Source organism: Patagioenas fasciata, chromosome 1 (genome assembly GCF_037038585.1).
Source record: "Patagioenas fasciata isolate bPatFas1 chromosome 1, bPatFas1.hap1, whole genome shotgun sequence".
NCBI lineage: Eukaryota > Metazoa > Chordata > Aves > Columbiformes > Columbidae > Patagioenas > Patagioenas fasciata.
Window position 1 is genome coordinate 139,850,354 of NC_092520.1, and position 17,372 is coordinate 139,867,725.

The 17,372-nt window shown below is 40.4% G+C and overlaps 1 protein-coding gene across 3 annotated transcripts in view; it reads right to left on the reverse strand.

The window, feature by feature from the left end:
- Positions 1–17,372, reverse strand: part of ITPR2 (inositol 1,4,5-trisphosphate receptor type 2) — a 278,837-nt gene that overhangs the window by 63,190 nt on the left and 198,275 nt on the right. For all 3 annotated transcript variants that reach the window (XM_071816102.1, XM_065845412.2, XM_065845403.2), the window contains 4 exons: positions 16,304–16,504; positions 14,265–14,375; positions 9,045–9,140; positions 7,699–7,818 (listed from right to left, as the gene is read on the reverse strand). In XM_071816102.1, the coding sequence (XP_071672203.1) occupies positions 7,699–7,818; positions 9,045–9,140; positions 14,265–14,375; positions 16,304–16,504 (528 nt within the window). The remainder of the gene's footprint in view (positions 1–7,698; positions 7,819–9,044; positions 9,141–14,264; positions 14,376–16,303; positions 16,505–17,372) is intronic.

The following is a 17,372-nucleotide window of genomic DNA, read 5'->3' on the forward strand; positions in this document are numbered from 1 at the left end:
ACAGTAAAAAGCTCTAGTCCGAATCCTAGCAGCTCTTAGCAGCCTAAGTCAACAGGAGACCAGGGGAAAACAGAGGGCCCCACGTAGATCCCTATCAAAGTCATGACAGGATTCTGAGGAGAATGCTTCTAAGGAGAAGGGGAGAAAAAGAAAACATCGAAGGACAAGTTGCCAAGGTTTCAACCCAAGACCTAACAACGAGCACAAGTTGCCAAGGTTTTAACCTGAGACCTACCAGCAGCCACAGACATTTGTTTAATCTTTCAGGTGCTCATTAGTGTCAAGCCCCTGTGGCAGCCTCCGTACTGTCTCTCTATACTGTAGCTGGCTGAAGGTACAGTTATATACCATCCTAATGAGCCGCGAGGAGGGTGATGTGCGTCATTGGCTTCTGTTTCAATCTTGGCAATCTAAGTGTAAAAGCCTTGCAACAGCTTCTGATTCTGCTGACATTTAATTAGCCTGTGTCATTTTGATGCCATAGCCTGTCTCATCAGGATGATAACTACAAAACAACATGTGGAGCATAAAAGTTCTATGAGAAGTTTCAGGTCTGGCAGCCAAGGATACGAGTCCCCTGACAGTCACGGTTCCCAGGACTGGTACCCATTAGCCCTTTATTTGGGCACTGCTATCAGCAAGAGCTTCTCTGTTAAGGAGAGGGAAACTAACAAACAAAAAACCGAAAAAATGCAGACCTCAGCAAAGCCTTGCAAAACCCAATATCCTTTAGCTCTAAAACTTCTACCTGTCCTGCAGAAAGGGAGTATCCTTATTGCATAAACTCACAGCTATTCATCCTGAAAGACAGGTTTACCCTAAAGGACAGGTTTGATCAACTTCTGCTTTCGAAAGATAGTCCGTTTATCTAAGCATGTGTAGCATTTTTCTCCATTTGCCATCACGTGCTTGGGAAAACAACCTCCAACAACACCTACCAATTGCTGCTTGCTCACATCAGCTGCCAAATTTGAAAATGGTCATTGCTACATAAAATGCGATTGATCCATATTTTCACTCAACATAAGCAGTGATTCCAGTAGAGTACATCCATTTAAAACAGACAAGCCCAGACCTTTTCCTTATTTGTTTGTTTTTTGTTTTTTGTTTTTTTTTTCCAAAATCCTGTTCTCATACACTAAAGACCCCACTTTTAGTGTACCAGTCTGAGATGTCTAAAAATTCAAATGAAATGAACCAAGCCATCGTGTTCATAGAACAGGATCAACCCAAAATCTTTGTCAGTAGAACCTAGACACAACCTAATGTTTTGTAAAGACAGACACTTAGGGGACTAATAGGCCACAGCTCTGTTTTTGAGCAAAGCATCTACCTGAGGCAGAGGATGGGCAGGAACAGGTCCGCAAGTTTAAAAATTCACTGAACCAATGTAGTTCCCAGATCTCAACTCTTCTGGAGGATCCTTGCTGGGGCTGAAAGATGCTTCCCAACTGCAGGAGAGTAAGCCTGTCCTTTAGAGCAACACATTCTGGGAATCCACAGGATAGGGAGATCTCTTTTAGGCAATGTTCTGTGCTGCTACAACCACCATCAAGGGAGAAGGGGAAAATGTGTTCTTGTAAGACTTTTCCACTTGGTTTTTGTTAATCTTTTTTTTCCGTTCCATAGCCATGATGTTATCATTTCAGCCATTGCATGCTCACTGTAGCCTAGTGAGGTTGTTATCCTAAATAGCCTTCCATGTGTTTCTTTGCTGTATCTTACAGAAGCTGCTTGTACATGCACAATACTAAGTAATTAATTTCTGCCTTCTTCATCAACATTTATTTTTAAACAGCCAAATTTCACCAAAAAACTACTCCTGACCACAAGTCACACTTACTTCACACAGAATACTGTTTTGTCTGTCTGGGACAACCCAGTCAGTTCAGAAAGCTTTGGATTCTCATATTAAAGGACAAGTTATATGCAGTGATCCTATCTCGTATTTGAAGGCACACATTCATAGTATTACTTCTTGTGTTCCCCACACATTAAACCATGGAAGATCTCCTCCCATCATTTTAAGTAAGGTCTTGCCATGGAATCCCTCGTCCTGACTTGAATTATATGTGGGTCAAGACAAATGGATGGGTATGAGAATTTGTATTTACTTTATAGTATATGTATTGTATTTTATGCAAACACACAAAAACACAAGGGAAAAGGAGGACCAAGGTCTAAGTTCATCTGTCTAACATTAAAATACAGGCAAGTAAAGGAAATCTGGCAGCTGCTCCAAGCTACAACATCAAAAATAACAACCCACAAAAGAACTTACTCCTTACAATACCCACCTCACACACATGCACGCACTTGTATCTGTTATCTCATGAAAGTTCTTCTTGCCTTAACAATTCATAATATTAATATTAGCAGCACAGGAAAGCTTATTTGAAAAATACACATTAGCATGATCTCTCTAAAAGACTCTTGGAGTACTATTGTGCTCAGTGATAATGCACTTCTCAACTGTACTACCCAATAAATGTCAATTTTCCTCATTAGTAAAGTAGCTGGGATTGAGTGAGCATAAGAGGAAAACAACTGCAGCAGTTAAAACAAAGCACTGGGGAATCAAACAAGCTGTATTCCCTTCCCATGACAGCTAATAACTTGTCTACACCTGCTTCTGGCTTGGTATCTTTACCTATAACACCAGGCAAAATACCACTTACTTTAAGAGGCAGGGGAAAAAATTAATGAAAGCTTTTAACTGTTCCAAAATCCTATGAAAGGTAAGATTAATTCTTAAAATTTTCTGAAGTGACTGTAATTATTATAATTTATTTGTTCTGCTGTAGCATATAAGAGTCCCAGAACCATGCAGTTCTAGGTACAACATCGATATGGAGAATAAAGCTGGTCCCAGCCCTTGCTGTACTCAAACCTGATGAAAGACATAGGACATGTTAAACACAAACCCACAGAAAAAAAAAAAAAAAAAAAGCTTTGTGCTTCTTAGAATTTTATAGACTTAGATAGCTACATTTTTTAAAACTGACTTTAGTTTCTCCTTGATATATCATTGCCAAGTCCTATTATCAAACCAGTTTTATTTCAAAAAACAGCCTGCAGTGCACCACTACTCCCAAACTATAAATCCTGCCATCAATTATTGCTACTTTAATTGCCCAGTTAGCAAATATTTTTCATGTGGATACACTAATAAGCAATATACTGCATGCAGTAAACATGGCAATAAGCCAGTTTGATAAAGCTTGCCAAGTTTGACAATGAAATCTTGATTCTGCTGTTAATGTATTAATGTATATTAAGAACATATAAGGCCAAATGACTTATTTTGCTCAGTCCATTTAAAATCAGCACCAGAGAGGAAGAAGTATGACTTACTCACTCTGTCCAAGTGCTATAGGATGCTTAGTAGTACCTGCAGTAAGAACCTTACAATTCACAGTGTATCCTGCCGCTTTTCCTTGGGTTTATTTTAAAAACTTATCAATGGAAGAACACTTCCAGCTGTGTTAGTCTATGAGAAGACAGCCTGTTTTGAGCCCGTGTTTGTTTATGCTGTATACCTGCATTGATATCAAGCAGCATTAATTTCTTCTAACCTTATGAGATGGAGGAAATGACTTTTCATTAAGCCTTAGTGCCACCAGGGAATTATAAAAATATAAGTAGTTTTGGTACTCTGTTAGGATTTAAATAAGTTTGTAGCTTAACCTCATTAAAAAATCCACTCTTCTATTTACCTGGAGGTTACAAAGGTGCTGTGGAGTTCCAAGACCTACACTCTCTGTCCAGCAAGGCCTTTAAGCACATGCTTAAAATTGAGCAGTTGAATAAACATTTTGCTTGTCTGAGAACACAGAACATGCATCATGAAAGGGGTGACACGCTAGGTTAGTACCCCTATACTCCTGCAACAGCTTTGGGAACCAGGTGGAGGAAGTCACAAGGCACTGAAAATTTGAAAAATTTGTTTTAGTATGACAATTTGCTTCCCTATTCACTCACATCCTTCTAGACCAAGGACGCATCTATGTAGTTTTACAGGCAGATGAAAGTGCATTCTGCCCATGCTGCAAGCTGACTAGAAGCTATGTAACGTTATTTCACGTTCTTCTAAGCCTCATGAATAAAACCCGTGCTGAAGGGCACAGTGTATTAGCTTGGGCTCCATGCCTGATTTAGAGAGTTTGCATCTAGCTGAAAAACACAGAGAAACACACCAAAGTATTTTCTGTTAACAGAGGAACATATATACACGCATGCAAACTACAGGAGCCTGTGGTTATAACCAGTGGCTTATCTTACTTTATAGTAAAATGTAAAAGGGTTATAAACTTCATAGAAATAGCACTAACTCCAAGAAAGGTTTTTAGTTTACAAACTACCACAATACTTTGTTGTAACTAACAGGTAGCAAGCTCAAGCAGTAACCTGCAAATCCAGAGAATTTCTTTAGCCTTTCGTGATTTCTTTTTTTTTGGGAGCCATTTCAAAACTTGATTCTCCTACACTAATGCTTCTGGACATAAGAAGTAAGTATGAAACTCTTTTGTGCTACTATGTCAAAAGCTTTCATAATCTCTACAGAGACATCACATCAAGATGAAGTCCTTTCGTGGACAGCCTTACTAACTTTGCAAAACAAAGTGTAGCCTGCTTTAACATGATCTTTTAAAAGTACGGTAATAAAAATACTCCACCAATTTCTTTTCACTGCAGCTGGAAAAGAAGAGGTGTAAGAGCTGGTGTAGCTCTCCATAACAGACCACTGGCATTAACTCCAGCCTACTGTAAGAAATTAGCAATGTCAAGTTGATGGCTTGGCTCTCAGCACGGCATTTGAGCAAGACGAAGAAAACGGAATCTCTTCCGTGGATTTTCAAGAGAACTGCATATGTTCCCTATCTAGCAATAATAGGCTTATTTTTCTGCGATGTGACCTCAAGCACCAGTTTGAGTCACTCCTTCACAACCAGTTGTAGAAGAACTGCTTCTGGAAGGAGCCCGGGGGCACAGCTCAGGGTAGTTCCTCATGGATAAGTCAGTTCTGCTTTCTCTCCGTGCCGCCCCCTTCTCCTCTCTGCTCACAATGTGTCGAATGGGAAAAGCGAGGAGCACCAGCATCGAGATAGCCTGGAGTCAGTGCAGGGGAAGCAGCACAGCTATGGCACATGGCAGGCTTGAGGAGGATGAGGAAATAAAGAGGGGACAGGGAAACACGTGGAAGAGATGTGATAACCGCCATGACACGGTATATTTAACAGTCAGCCTCTTACCATCACGTCTCAGGGTGCTGTGCCCACGCACCTCTCTGTGTGTGATGTACGTGTGCGTGGTCTATGATGTACATGTGCACACATGCACTTGCATACATGTGCCTGCATCGGCATTTGGGATAGTGGTTGGGAGGCTGCAAAGGAGATTCAGTAACAGAAATCTCAGCCTTGCTTGTGACAAATTTATAACTTTCTATGCACTGTGGGTCAAACATTTACAAGAATGCCTTTTGCTTCTGGTAAAACCAACCACAGGAAGGGCAAGGAAGGATGTAGTGGTGGCAAAATGCAGAACCCGCCATCACCCTGAAGAGTGCAACGACAAAAACTGAAAGTCTGAGCTCCCCAAAATAAACTGTCTGTGTTTGAGGGCTGTAACAGCAAAAAGAGGAACTCTTGGTCTTTATTCTGCTATACCAGAGGGACAAAAAAGCTGTAACTAGAGCAACTGGTCACAAGCAACTGTCAGGAAAGTGACTGAAGAGCCACATGTTGCAGAAAAAAAAATAAGTCAGATGGAACGGTGAAACTGCAAGGACCACAGCAAAGAAATATTACGGAAATCAGGTCAGCTAAGCCCAGTGGAAGGCCCAGCCACCAAAAAGCCAATTCAACATAGCAAAATGTAAGAGGCTGTTTGGAGAGTGGAGCCAGCAAAGGAACCTGGCAACAATGGCCTCACTGAGGAGGGACCACGCTCGTATCCTGCCCATCCCAGGGCGAGTGAAAGGGCACACATGGAGAGAGCTTGGGGTCAAAGATCAGCAGTCCTGTGCCAAGAATCATAGCTTTTCATTAGCGGAGGACAAAGAAAGGCCCCAGATTGCCTGCCGCTCCATTGCATTGTTTTGATATGGGGCTTGACATGGGTGCAAAGCTATTGTGAGCAGACACATGTACTGTGTCACAGAAATGCAAGAAGAGGAAAAGCCTTTTTTTTTTTTTTGTGTAAAAAGATGGATATTTTTACAGCATACAGAGTCAATCATGCCATTTAATTTTACAGAACAGGAAGGAACTCAGTAAATCGCTGCAAAAATATCCAGCCTTATACAACCATAATGCCAACTATGGATCAGACATTTAGAATAGCTGTGCAGTGGCACCATGCACCTCCCCAGCACCCTGAATATGTATCTAGGGACAGAGCTTAATCTACACCTCAGCTAGCTAGTGTACCCTTGGTAGTGACCTCTTTTGTAAAATGACCCCAGCAGTCAATTAATATATAGTTTTACGCCTATATTCTACTCCCCCAAAATTATTTTCCATTGTCACAAACTCTGTTAAGTCTCTTAACAGAAACTGTAGGGAGAAGACACAAAACACCAATGTTTCAATTTGGCGGGCATTTGAATTTACATTATAAGCATTCGTACAAGGAGTGAATCATCATACAAGCTAAGGAGCTACAGTTGCTTTCTAAAAATTCTGTGATCGTCGATGATATATACAGTCCTACATGCAATACAAGAGTAGAACGTGGTCAACCACAACAACAACATATTAACAACACTTACTTATTTGAATGTGCTGCAAGCACGCAAGCATAACTCAGTAACTGTTTTTGCATTCCTTGCTTGAAAGAAACATTGCATAATACTAGTGTGACTATAGATTGCTTTCTTTTCTTTTCCCGTTGAGCATTCAATTCCTAACAACACTTAATAAGCATAATGAATGTAGAACACTCCTTATCCCTATTCATTTATTTCTTAGTAAAAACATTTTTTAAAACTTTGGCCCTTAAATGACATACCAAATGCTATCATTCATGATATAATCAAGAAATATGTGGTCTTTTCTTTTTTAATTTTAAAAAAATCTTTTCAATACTCGTAACATAATTGAAAGATAAAAGTATTTTTTTATACCAACTGCTCTAAAGAATTAATATCCCATTAAATAGAAGCTTTTGGTGTACCATCTACCTCTGCCAGCAGAGAAGTAAGAGTGATTAAGAAAAGCTTGAGGGAACTACAATATAATTTGAAAGCAGAAAACAGTAAAAAGGCCAAATTTTTCTTATTGTCTAACTAATATATTTAAAGCAATAAGAATCTTCTCAGTTCAAGTTTACTTGGTATCACAACTGAAGTTACTATTTAAAATACACCAATAGTAATAATAATGTGTTTTACAAACTGATTGATATAAATGAGCTGTTAACATTAAAAGAAGACAGAGCTAAAAAGACATTAACTGCTTTGCTCTACATTGTTATTTCACAAAAGTAGAGCCTACCAAATCCCATAGAGTGGCTGCTCACACAGTGAGACAGCTTACTTCTGCTCTCAGCAACTTTCCAGATAAAATCATGTTGCACACAAACATGAGCCAGAAATCAGAAGATGGGAAAACTCCCCTTTTTGATCAGACAGGTTTTGTGTGGAGTTTAACTATGTAACACTTCTCTGGAAGCAGCCACACAACAAACAAGACTTACCTGATGTGCCAAAATATAGATATTATGGCCAACATCTTTTGGGGAGATGCCATCATCACCATTCTCCTCCTCATGGTCACATTCAAGGCCTTGGTTATACGCATTCTTCATCACATCCACCTGTAACGCAAACCCAGCCAAGAAGAGATGAAATAACTGTAATTCTCAGGGAAAAAGCCCCAAACACACTTGTTTTGTTCAGCTCAAGCCTGGACAGGTGCCCTGCAGCCCTGCAAGAAGAGCGAGCAGCCTGAGAAACACCTTCTGAATAAAGACAAGCTTGAAGTATTTTTACAAAGCTCCAAACTGCCACATTTCTCCCCAGCAAAACTTCTGCAACCATGAGAAATGAGCAGGGACGTTGAGCCTCTCTGAATAGGTGTTTTTAAAAATGCTTTAGAGCCACAGCTACCACAGGTAGACTTGCACAGCACATAGAATGCAGTCATGATCTCTCTCTGCCTAGAGCTGGCTGTAATCTATACAGTTTAACAGGGGGAAAAAAACCAAACCAAAACAACAAAAAACACTAAACCAAAAACAAAAGGAAGATACAGATCTTGCAGGGTGATGAGGTAATTCCAAAATATTCAAAAGCCTCTTACAGGACAAACAGGGGAGAAATGCTCCATTCCCCATGCAGGGCCTGATCGTGTGGTTGTACCATGGGGATGGCTTCATCATGCTGATGTGTCACCATGGTGATGAGTCCCGAAACCAACAGGCCACTGGGCTCTGCCCCAGTGCAGGGGCTGGTGCCCACAGATGTCCCACAAAACAGGTTTTTCAGTCACTGCTCTTACATGGTCAATTGGATTAAGAACAATTTCTCCAAACTTACAACCCAGTTCAAATTCCTGGAGACCTACACAAATATCATGGTTGTTCTAAAATACAGCGACAACTGCTTGTAAGTCTGTCTGTTTGCTCCTGAGACATATATGTATAACAGACAACAAATATACCTATTATATATATATATATATAAATATAAAATATGGCTATACACACACTTCTGTTAGCACTGTTTCACAAACTGTACAAGCTTAATTTCCCAGCCCCTGACAAAGCGTACTTGAAGACAGTCTACCAGAAGATGATAATATAGTTAGGAAACAATTACAGAAAAGTGCTTGGAACGGATAAAAATAATGAAGTCATAAAGACTGAAATCATGCATGCTTGATCCTCTCAAAGCACTTTTTGTGAATAAGTACTATTCTGATACATTGTGTCACTATACGCTGCCAACACTTCTCAGCTTAGATGCAGATAATTTTTGAAATGTTTTAATGACAGATTTTTTTTCAGCCAAAAGATTTATGAATATTCAGAAGTTTTCTCACCAGTTCCCTTGGTCTCATGTTGAAAAGGATTCTCTCCGCATTCTCGCTGTCATGCCTGCTTTCCATAATAGCCAGCAAAAGCTTGGAGGCATTGTTCTAGAGATACAAAACCAAGTTAATGCAAATTTAAAAATCTATTTCATGGATTAACGAACCTTGCATTTGTTTTAATTGAGATTATGAGGAGCACTTTTTTAGCGGATAAGATTTTAAACTACTTCCATATTTTATTTTACTGACATATTTAATAGGGTTTTTTTCCCATTTTAATGTCAGCACACTATAAGGCTAACTAACCCTGCATGCTATATTGGAAGAAGTATTTTAAATATTGAAAAATATTAAACTTAATTACAGAGCCTTCTTCTATACTGTGCAGAAGAAATGAAATTCCATTTCCTTTTCTTATTGCCCACCTGGCAATTTTTGCCATGGCTTTCAAGCCATACTCAACAGAGGTAACTGCAAAATGTATTACACTGAAGGTTTCATTATTCAGGGAGGCTTCCTTACTCTTTGGTTTTTATAGGGTCCAACTGGTTATTATTTGAAAGGCTATAAAATAAACTGTTTTCATACATTCCTGGGATCTTGTTTCACTAACAAATATTCCTGGGGGAACATATAAAGATATTCTTTACTTTGTCAGCTGGCTGCTTTGTACGGAATTCTCTTCCCATGGATTCAATAGCACGAGCGCTAGCAGCAGTGACCCAGTAGTGCCTTAGACTTCTGAGACCTGACTTCCAGTTACACCTGATGCTGTGAACAGGAGAGGAAGAATGGCTTTGGAGGTTTGATGGCTTTCTGGCAGAGCATGGTTACCTTGGTTCACCCATCGCAGCATCCCCTCACCATTACAGACTGAGCTGTTTGAGTACTCGTCAGCAGACCGCAGTACCATGATACAGGTAGGGGCCCCTAAAACTCTCAGCCCACCATTCAACTTCATTCAAAGCTGCTTATTGCCCAACATCAGTAATTCAAACAAATTTCTCACAAGTGTGTGTGTGCCTCAGACAATTACTATGGGCAATTCTGGAGGAAAAGGTTCAGCTGCTTTTGGGACTGAGGCAAAAAAGATGTTATTTTCTGCATGTTCAAGCAACTTCTGTTTTAAGCAGCCTTTGTAGCTCCAAGTTTTGATAGCAGAGCTGAAAATCCGCAGCACTAGAGGCCAAGATAACACAGTCATGCAAGTTGTAGTCCCCAGGGAAAACCCAGCCGAATTTGTCCACCTTGTAAGTATTTTTTAAATTACAATTTGAATACTATACTATAGAAACTTGCAAGTTTTATAAATAAAAGTCCACAGAGCTTCTTCTCGGTGGGCACAGAATCAAAAACCCATGCAGGTTGAATCACAAAATCATGCACTTGAGGTTGTCCTCTGGACCAGTCTTCCAGCAGTCCCACCCCCTGCTCAAAGCAGGTTGTTCAAGGCTGTGTCAAGCTGAGGTTTGAGTAGCTCCAACTGGAGGACTGTAGGTTGAGAAGTCAGCTGCAGAAAGAAGGCATAGATGGAAGGAGGATAGATTAATAGAATGGGGATTTATACGTGGCAGGGGAGCTAGGACCTTCTGGGAATTGAGTGAGAAGCCAGGACAGAGGACGCTGGGCTTACCAACTCAAGAATGAGATGAGGACAAAGAACAACAACAGATGAGAAGACCAGACTAGGACTGGTTAAAGGAGAGCAGGACTCCACATGAATTTTTCCATAGCTCCCCTTTGCTCCAAAATCAAATCAGGACTGTCCATTGGAAAGGTCTAGTCAGATTCCTTACCTTGCAACCTATACTGCAGAAATTTAATGTGCATAGAGATTGAGACCAGGCAGAGAGAAAGGACAGCATTTTGATTAAGACTCCTGACAGGGTGCTGCTCTGAAGAACTGGATGCTTCATTTTCTGCTGCAGTTTTCCCTTACAGTGGTGACCAAGTCAGCTGTGGTAGCATCGGTAGAATCTCTAACTGAGGAGAGAAGGGGACAAGACAGGCTGCCAGCTAGCTTGAGAAGGAAGGGGAAGAAACAGCGGAGGAAGGCACCAGTCTACTCACTCACAGGTGAGGACTTTGAAGCCATCTCCCAGTGCAGACAACCCTGGGGATGGAGAGAAGGCTGCTGTGACTTCCAGAAAGTGAAGAAAGGCAGAGGGTGGGTAGGACTTCGTGTCATCAACAGCCAGCTTCTTTCCACTGACTCAGCAAAAGTGCCATGCCACAGCCTAGAATTACACCAGGCAGGTGCATTCTCCAGTTTTTTTCTCTCTTTGATCACTTGTAACTGACATTGAGATGCTCATTTGACTATTCGTACCTCATTTTCTGCATGCTTTGAGACCTTAGGATCTGATTTCCATTCCCAGATATCAATGAGGAAAAGAGGTCCATTAATTGAAAAATACAGTATAAAGTTCTTCATGACACATTATTACTGCAAAAAATCAGTTCCCAAGTGCTACAAATAAGACAGCCCAAAGTACTCCTGGTCTTCATTTCTCTTTACCTGGTTTCACATCTCATCTCCTCATAAGAATTTTGGGGTGAAGCAACTAGATGTAGCCAAAAAGATACTCGTATTAGACTCTCTCTACCCTTGGACATCTTTACCATTTCCACATCTCTTCATCCTACCAGTATACAGAGTAGCAGATACTGAGGTCATGCTACGTGCCAGGGCTTAAATATTAGTCAGTAAGGAAGGCCAGAGAGTCACCCTCAAAATAACAAGAGGCAGAACAGAACATTGGCCATCTGTGCATTCAGTGAACACTGTCTACCCTGCTCACTAAACAATTTGGGAGTCCAGTGGAAAATATAATCCATGAAGATGTAATTAAATACCACATCACAAACTTTGTGCAAAACAAGCTAAATTAAGATGGCATGGGAAAATATAATTCTGCATTGCCTTTGCTTTGGTTGAGGGTATGAGTTCAACATATAATGTTCCCTGAAAACAGTGTCTGAGCTTGTTCGTATGTGTAAGAGTGTGGGCCTATATAATTTGCATTCTGTATTTCACTGCAAAATGTATGTATTTCCAACTTCAGAGTTGCCTGTGAGCACTGACAGACTGTCAATGCTAAACATCACCTGGTAAACTCAGTGCTATATTATTTCTATGTGCTGTCACTCAAAATAAAACCCAGTAACTTCTTAAATCACAGAATCACAGAATGTTAGGGATTGGAAGGGACTTCGAAAGATCATCTAGTCCAATCCCCCTGCCAGAGCAGGAACGCCTAGGTGAGGTCACACAGGAACATGTCCAGGCGGGTTTTGAATGTCTCCAGGGAAGGAGACTCCACAACCCCCTTGGGCAGCCTGTTCCAGTGCTCTGGCACCCTCACTGAGAAGAAGTTTTTTCTCAAATTTAAGTGGAACCTCTTGTGTTCCAGCTTGATCCCATTACCCCTTGTCCTATCATTGTTTGCCACTGAGAAGAGCTTGGCTCCATCCTCGTGGCACTCACCCTTTATATATTTATAAACATTAATACGGTCACCCCTCAGTCTCCTCTTCTCCAAACTAAAGAGACCCAGCTCCCCTTCAGATCTAATTCTTGACATCACATCTGGCCCAGCACTGTGTCCAGTTCTGAGCTCCCCAGTATGAGAAAGACATGGACTTACTGGAACAAGTCCAGCAAAAATCCACGAAGATAATTAAGGGAATGGAGCCTTTTTCATAGAAAAAGTGGCTAAGAGCTGGGACTGTTCAACCTGGAGAAGAGAGGACTTAGAGGGATGTTAAATACCTGATGGGAGGGAATGAAGAAGAGGGAGCCAGTGCCCAGTGAGAGGACAAGAGGCAACGTGCACAGATTAAGACACGTTAAATTGCATCTAAACACAAGAAAACACTTTTTTACTGTTGGAGTGATCAAACAGTAGAATAGGTTGCCCAGACAGATTGTGGAGTCTCCAACTGTGGAGATATTCAACTGGACATGGTCCTGGGAAAACTGCTCTAGCTAACCCTGCTTGATCAGGGGGGTTGGACAAGATGACCTCGAGATGTCCCTTCTAACCTAAATGACTCTGTGATTCTGTAAAATCAGAATAATTCCCACAGTTTGAACTTCTGCTATCATTCACCACCATTTTTTCTATTTAAGTAAGAGTAAGGCACATATAGTCTTCTGTGAACAAGGCCAAACTGGTCCTTGCAGCAACGCCTCTAAACTCCAGTTTTGGTTATTACATAGAAAATATGTTCTACAAGCATTTGCTAGCTTCATAATAATGGCTAATCAAAATAGCACTGGAGTTATTGTAGCTAGGTCTTTACAGAAAATTAAATTTAGACTTCAAAAGAACTGTCTGCATGTTCAAAGTTAAATGTCTCCTTAAGTGTTTTGCTTGAGGGGGGCCTGAATTACAGCGCCATTCAAAAATGTAATTACAGTTATTAAAATCATGTGTAAAGCACTGTTGATTCAATGCTTCATTGTACATGATATATAGCTATATTAATTATTTTATTAGACATCCATAATGTTGCCAATATGATGCAGTGCAGCTACCACAAAGCATTTGCTGGTTGTGGAGAGGAAACAGGCCATCTGCAAGAAAAGGCAATAACCCAAGGCTCCTCCTGGACAAGTTCTACTCTACTTGGCACATGGACCAAAGGAAAACATCTACGAGCCTATGGAGCTCTCCAGAGAATACTAAACAAAATTACAAGCCCTCCCACTCTACACTTTGTCCTCCTCCTCAGAGGACAACGAGAAAGGAAACAAAATACAATTTACTTTAGCCTTGTTTTCTACTTTATTTGACATTATGGGTCACCTGATATATTATTATTTTTTCACATCTCCTCAAATAATTTTTAAGAGTTCAGTATAAACAGAGAATGCCTGACTTGTTACATGTCTGTACAGTGTTACCATTTAACAATCCCATGAGATTTTATGCCCACAATATAGACTCTCCATGTTGGTTATATTGCATCTCTTTGATAGCATTTTTTTTAGAAAAGCTCAGGTTATACTCCCAAACACAACAGTGGGTCGAAAGGTCTGTGGTAGAGGGCCTGATAAGGATTCAGAAGCTGAGCTGAATTCATTTGCAATGTTTGTATTCAAAGGTTGCTGAGTATATTATGCTATGGTAGGATTAAGTAAATGTCAGGTTGCCTAGAGCTCTTGCATAGTTATGTCTTCGATTATTACTCAAATTTAAATAAACAAATTTACATTTACTGTACCTTCAGCTGAAGCACCAAGTCCATGCAGTATTTGCCAAGAGGGTTTATGTCATTCAAGATGAGTGCAATTATAATATCAATCCCATTAGATTCATGGGTGGCTATGCAAGTCTGCAAAATAAGAGAAGGGAGTTGGAGGCAAGGGGGCAATGGAGGGAAGGAGGGGGGGAAAGAGGGACACGGGACGGGTGGAGGGAGGGAGGGAGAGAATATGCACATCAGCAAATTACCCAAAGAAAACCCCCACAGAACTTGAAGGACCTTGTAACAGCAATGAACCTCCCCACCAAAGCAGAGCAGCCTGAAAACAGGCCACAAGAGGTGCTGGAGGAGACCTGTGTAGTACAGAACTAACCCCAGCACTGCCAGCAGTAAAGTACGCAGCTGGAACAAAGGTGGTGTAAGCTAAAATACGCTTGCAGAGAATCATGCAGGGTTTGGCACCAAGTGGTACAAGTTAGAGACAGCAGCTCACAGGAATTCTGCCAGATTCAGCTGAACGCACATCCAGAGACATAAAAGACATGCCTGAATGTAAGTACAATCAAATTTGCAGTCAAATTCTTAATTTGCGTTCAGCAAGCACCATTAATATTGCTGTTATAGCATGAAGTGTTTACAAAGATTAAGGTTTTCTACATGCATCTTGACACGTCCTGCACAGGAGGACATTTGTGGTCATGGAATTCAAAACTGTTATTATGACCAATGGTATTTCCCAAACGCTTTTACAGCCTTGTAAATAAGTGTCAGTTATACAAGCCTATGGTATGTTTTTCTAACAAGTTTATAGGACAATAGGACAGGAAAAATTTTCCAGAAAGACAGAGAGGAAAAAATGAAAATGAGAGTGTGGAGCATTTGTCTATGAAATACAATGACTCAGACTTGGAGTCGGTCTAAACAAGCATAACAAATCCCGAGGACTTCCCAGCAGGTAGGTCTAAGTAATAAAGTGTAACTAATTGTTCCCTTTCACTATCAGTGTTCCTCAAGTAAACTTGTTGGAGAACAAGTTAACTTGAAACAGATTTTTTTTGTTCCATCTCCAGTCCTGTAATTATTACTTTTTTTACAGATTTTTTTTCCCCCACCCATTAGTGAATCAAATGTGACTGTTCAAAATTTAGTCCACTAAAGGATTTGTTTGTTTGTTTTTAAAGTATTAAGTAAAGGCTGTTGATTATCAGTAACAGCAACAGAAGCACTCTGCACTTCATTTGTGCATGTTAATGAAGTAGCATTAATACTGCATGTATTTCTTCTGATATTTCTAATCTCAAGAATAGATAACATTTGTAATTTCACTCACCACAATATTCCCATTGCTAATCCATAGTAAAAATTCTGCAATTTCATCCACTGTGACAACTTCATTACAGTTCTCTTCAGGTAAAACACAGCAGCATGTAACTGCATTCTTTACCTTTCTATACTACCTCAGCTGGGCTCTATAGAGGAATCTACCCAAAGTCACAGCTATATGACTTGAAAAGACTGCATCAAGCAAGGTGCAGAAGATTAGAAATGTGATTTTCAGTCTTGTCCATTTCAGTATTGATATCACAACTGAAGATGCTGGCAAGCAGTATAGCAAGATCCTAAGTGAAACTTTGTGGAAGTTACGTGAAGTAAGGAAAGTAAATTCTAGCAACCTATACAAACACCAGCAAAGACAAATTTTATGACAATGAAGAAAACAAGATTATGTTTTCAATGTACTTCCACAACTATGACTCAAAATCCAGTCTTGCAAGGTGAGGTTTGAGTCATGGACCCACTGATATAATACATTAAACTCTCTCCAAAAATACTGGAAACCCAGGACAGTCGTGGACATACTACAGGAAGAAACTATATTGCGCTCTGACATAAAAGCATAGCTCAGGCCTCATGAAAGTTTGAAACGCTTTAAGACTAGGTCATAGCAATTACAAGTGAATTCATGTTGTTAAGAACACTGAATGGTTTACAATAAACACACAGTTACCATACATCCAGGCATATTCTTCTGCATCCACAAGTTATTTGAGCCCTACCTGATTTTCATGGCATGGACCTTGGCAATATTCAGTCAAGCTTTCCAGCGTCTGGTTCACAAGAGCCACATTCCTCTCATTTATGTAAAGCCCCAATAGGCCCAGTCCACCTGTTGTACTTCCACAGATACAGTCCAAAAACTGAAGGGTCTCACAAACCAGGTTGTAATTTGTTTTATTGTTCTGATGTCTTAAAAAATTCTGGTGAATGGAGAAAAGGAATAACAAAAAGACAAGAGAGTCAAGTCAAACACACAGTCTTTTTCATGAAAATATTAAAGCGAACAATTTATGACCATATGACCAGCGTACTTTAGGTACTGTAGAAAATATATTATGTCTTAGTGCAGCAGTTGAGAACCTCTATCTGATTAGATCAGTAAAGAAAGAAGGGCTTAGAAAAATGAATTTTGAAAACATGCACGCTGGCCTTAAATGTCTTATATATGTTCTGCATATATACCCTCTCAATCTTTTTATTACAACCCTTCTCTTGGAAGCTTCTCAACCCCCAGCAGAGCAGGCATAGTGGCACATTACGACTGCTCCTTGGCAGTGTCAGTCCAGAACGGTAGCTTAGTTCAAACCACCCTTAACTCTGCTCTAAGGGAGGCTGCTGGACACAGCACTGAGGGATGTTTGCAGGAAATTTATTTTGCAAAGGTTGCTATGGGGACAGTAATTTCTACCAGAGGAACTGATTTATAACAGGGACACATGAAGCATCTTAAAGCCTCCAATCATAATGCCCAGGGAAAAGAGCAGTACGCAAACTTTGCCCAGAAACTTCCTGTGGTCTCCAAGCCCATGGTAAGCAATTCACCATTTGTGCACAGAAACCATACTACTAGGGACATTTAGACAGATCTCAATTCCATGTGGCTAAGCTGTGGTCCCAAGGAATTCTGAGGACATAAACATGAGCTCAACCACATCTTGGAAGCCATTCTTGAAAAGGGTTATTTTACGACTTGGACCAAAAGAAGAACATTTTAGACACCCCTATTCTGTAATAGGAGGCAGGCACAGGTGTGTTTTTCTTCCCTTATGAAGTTCCAGCTCCTGTAAT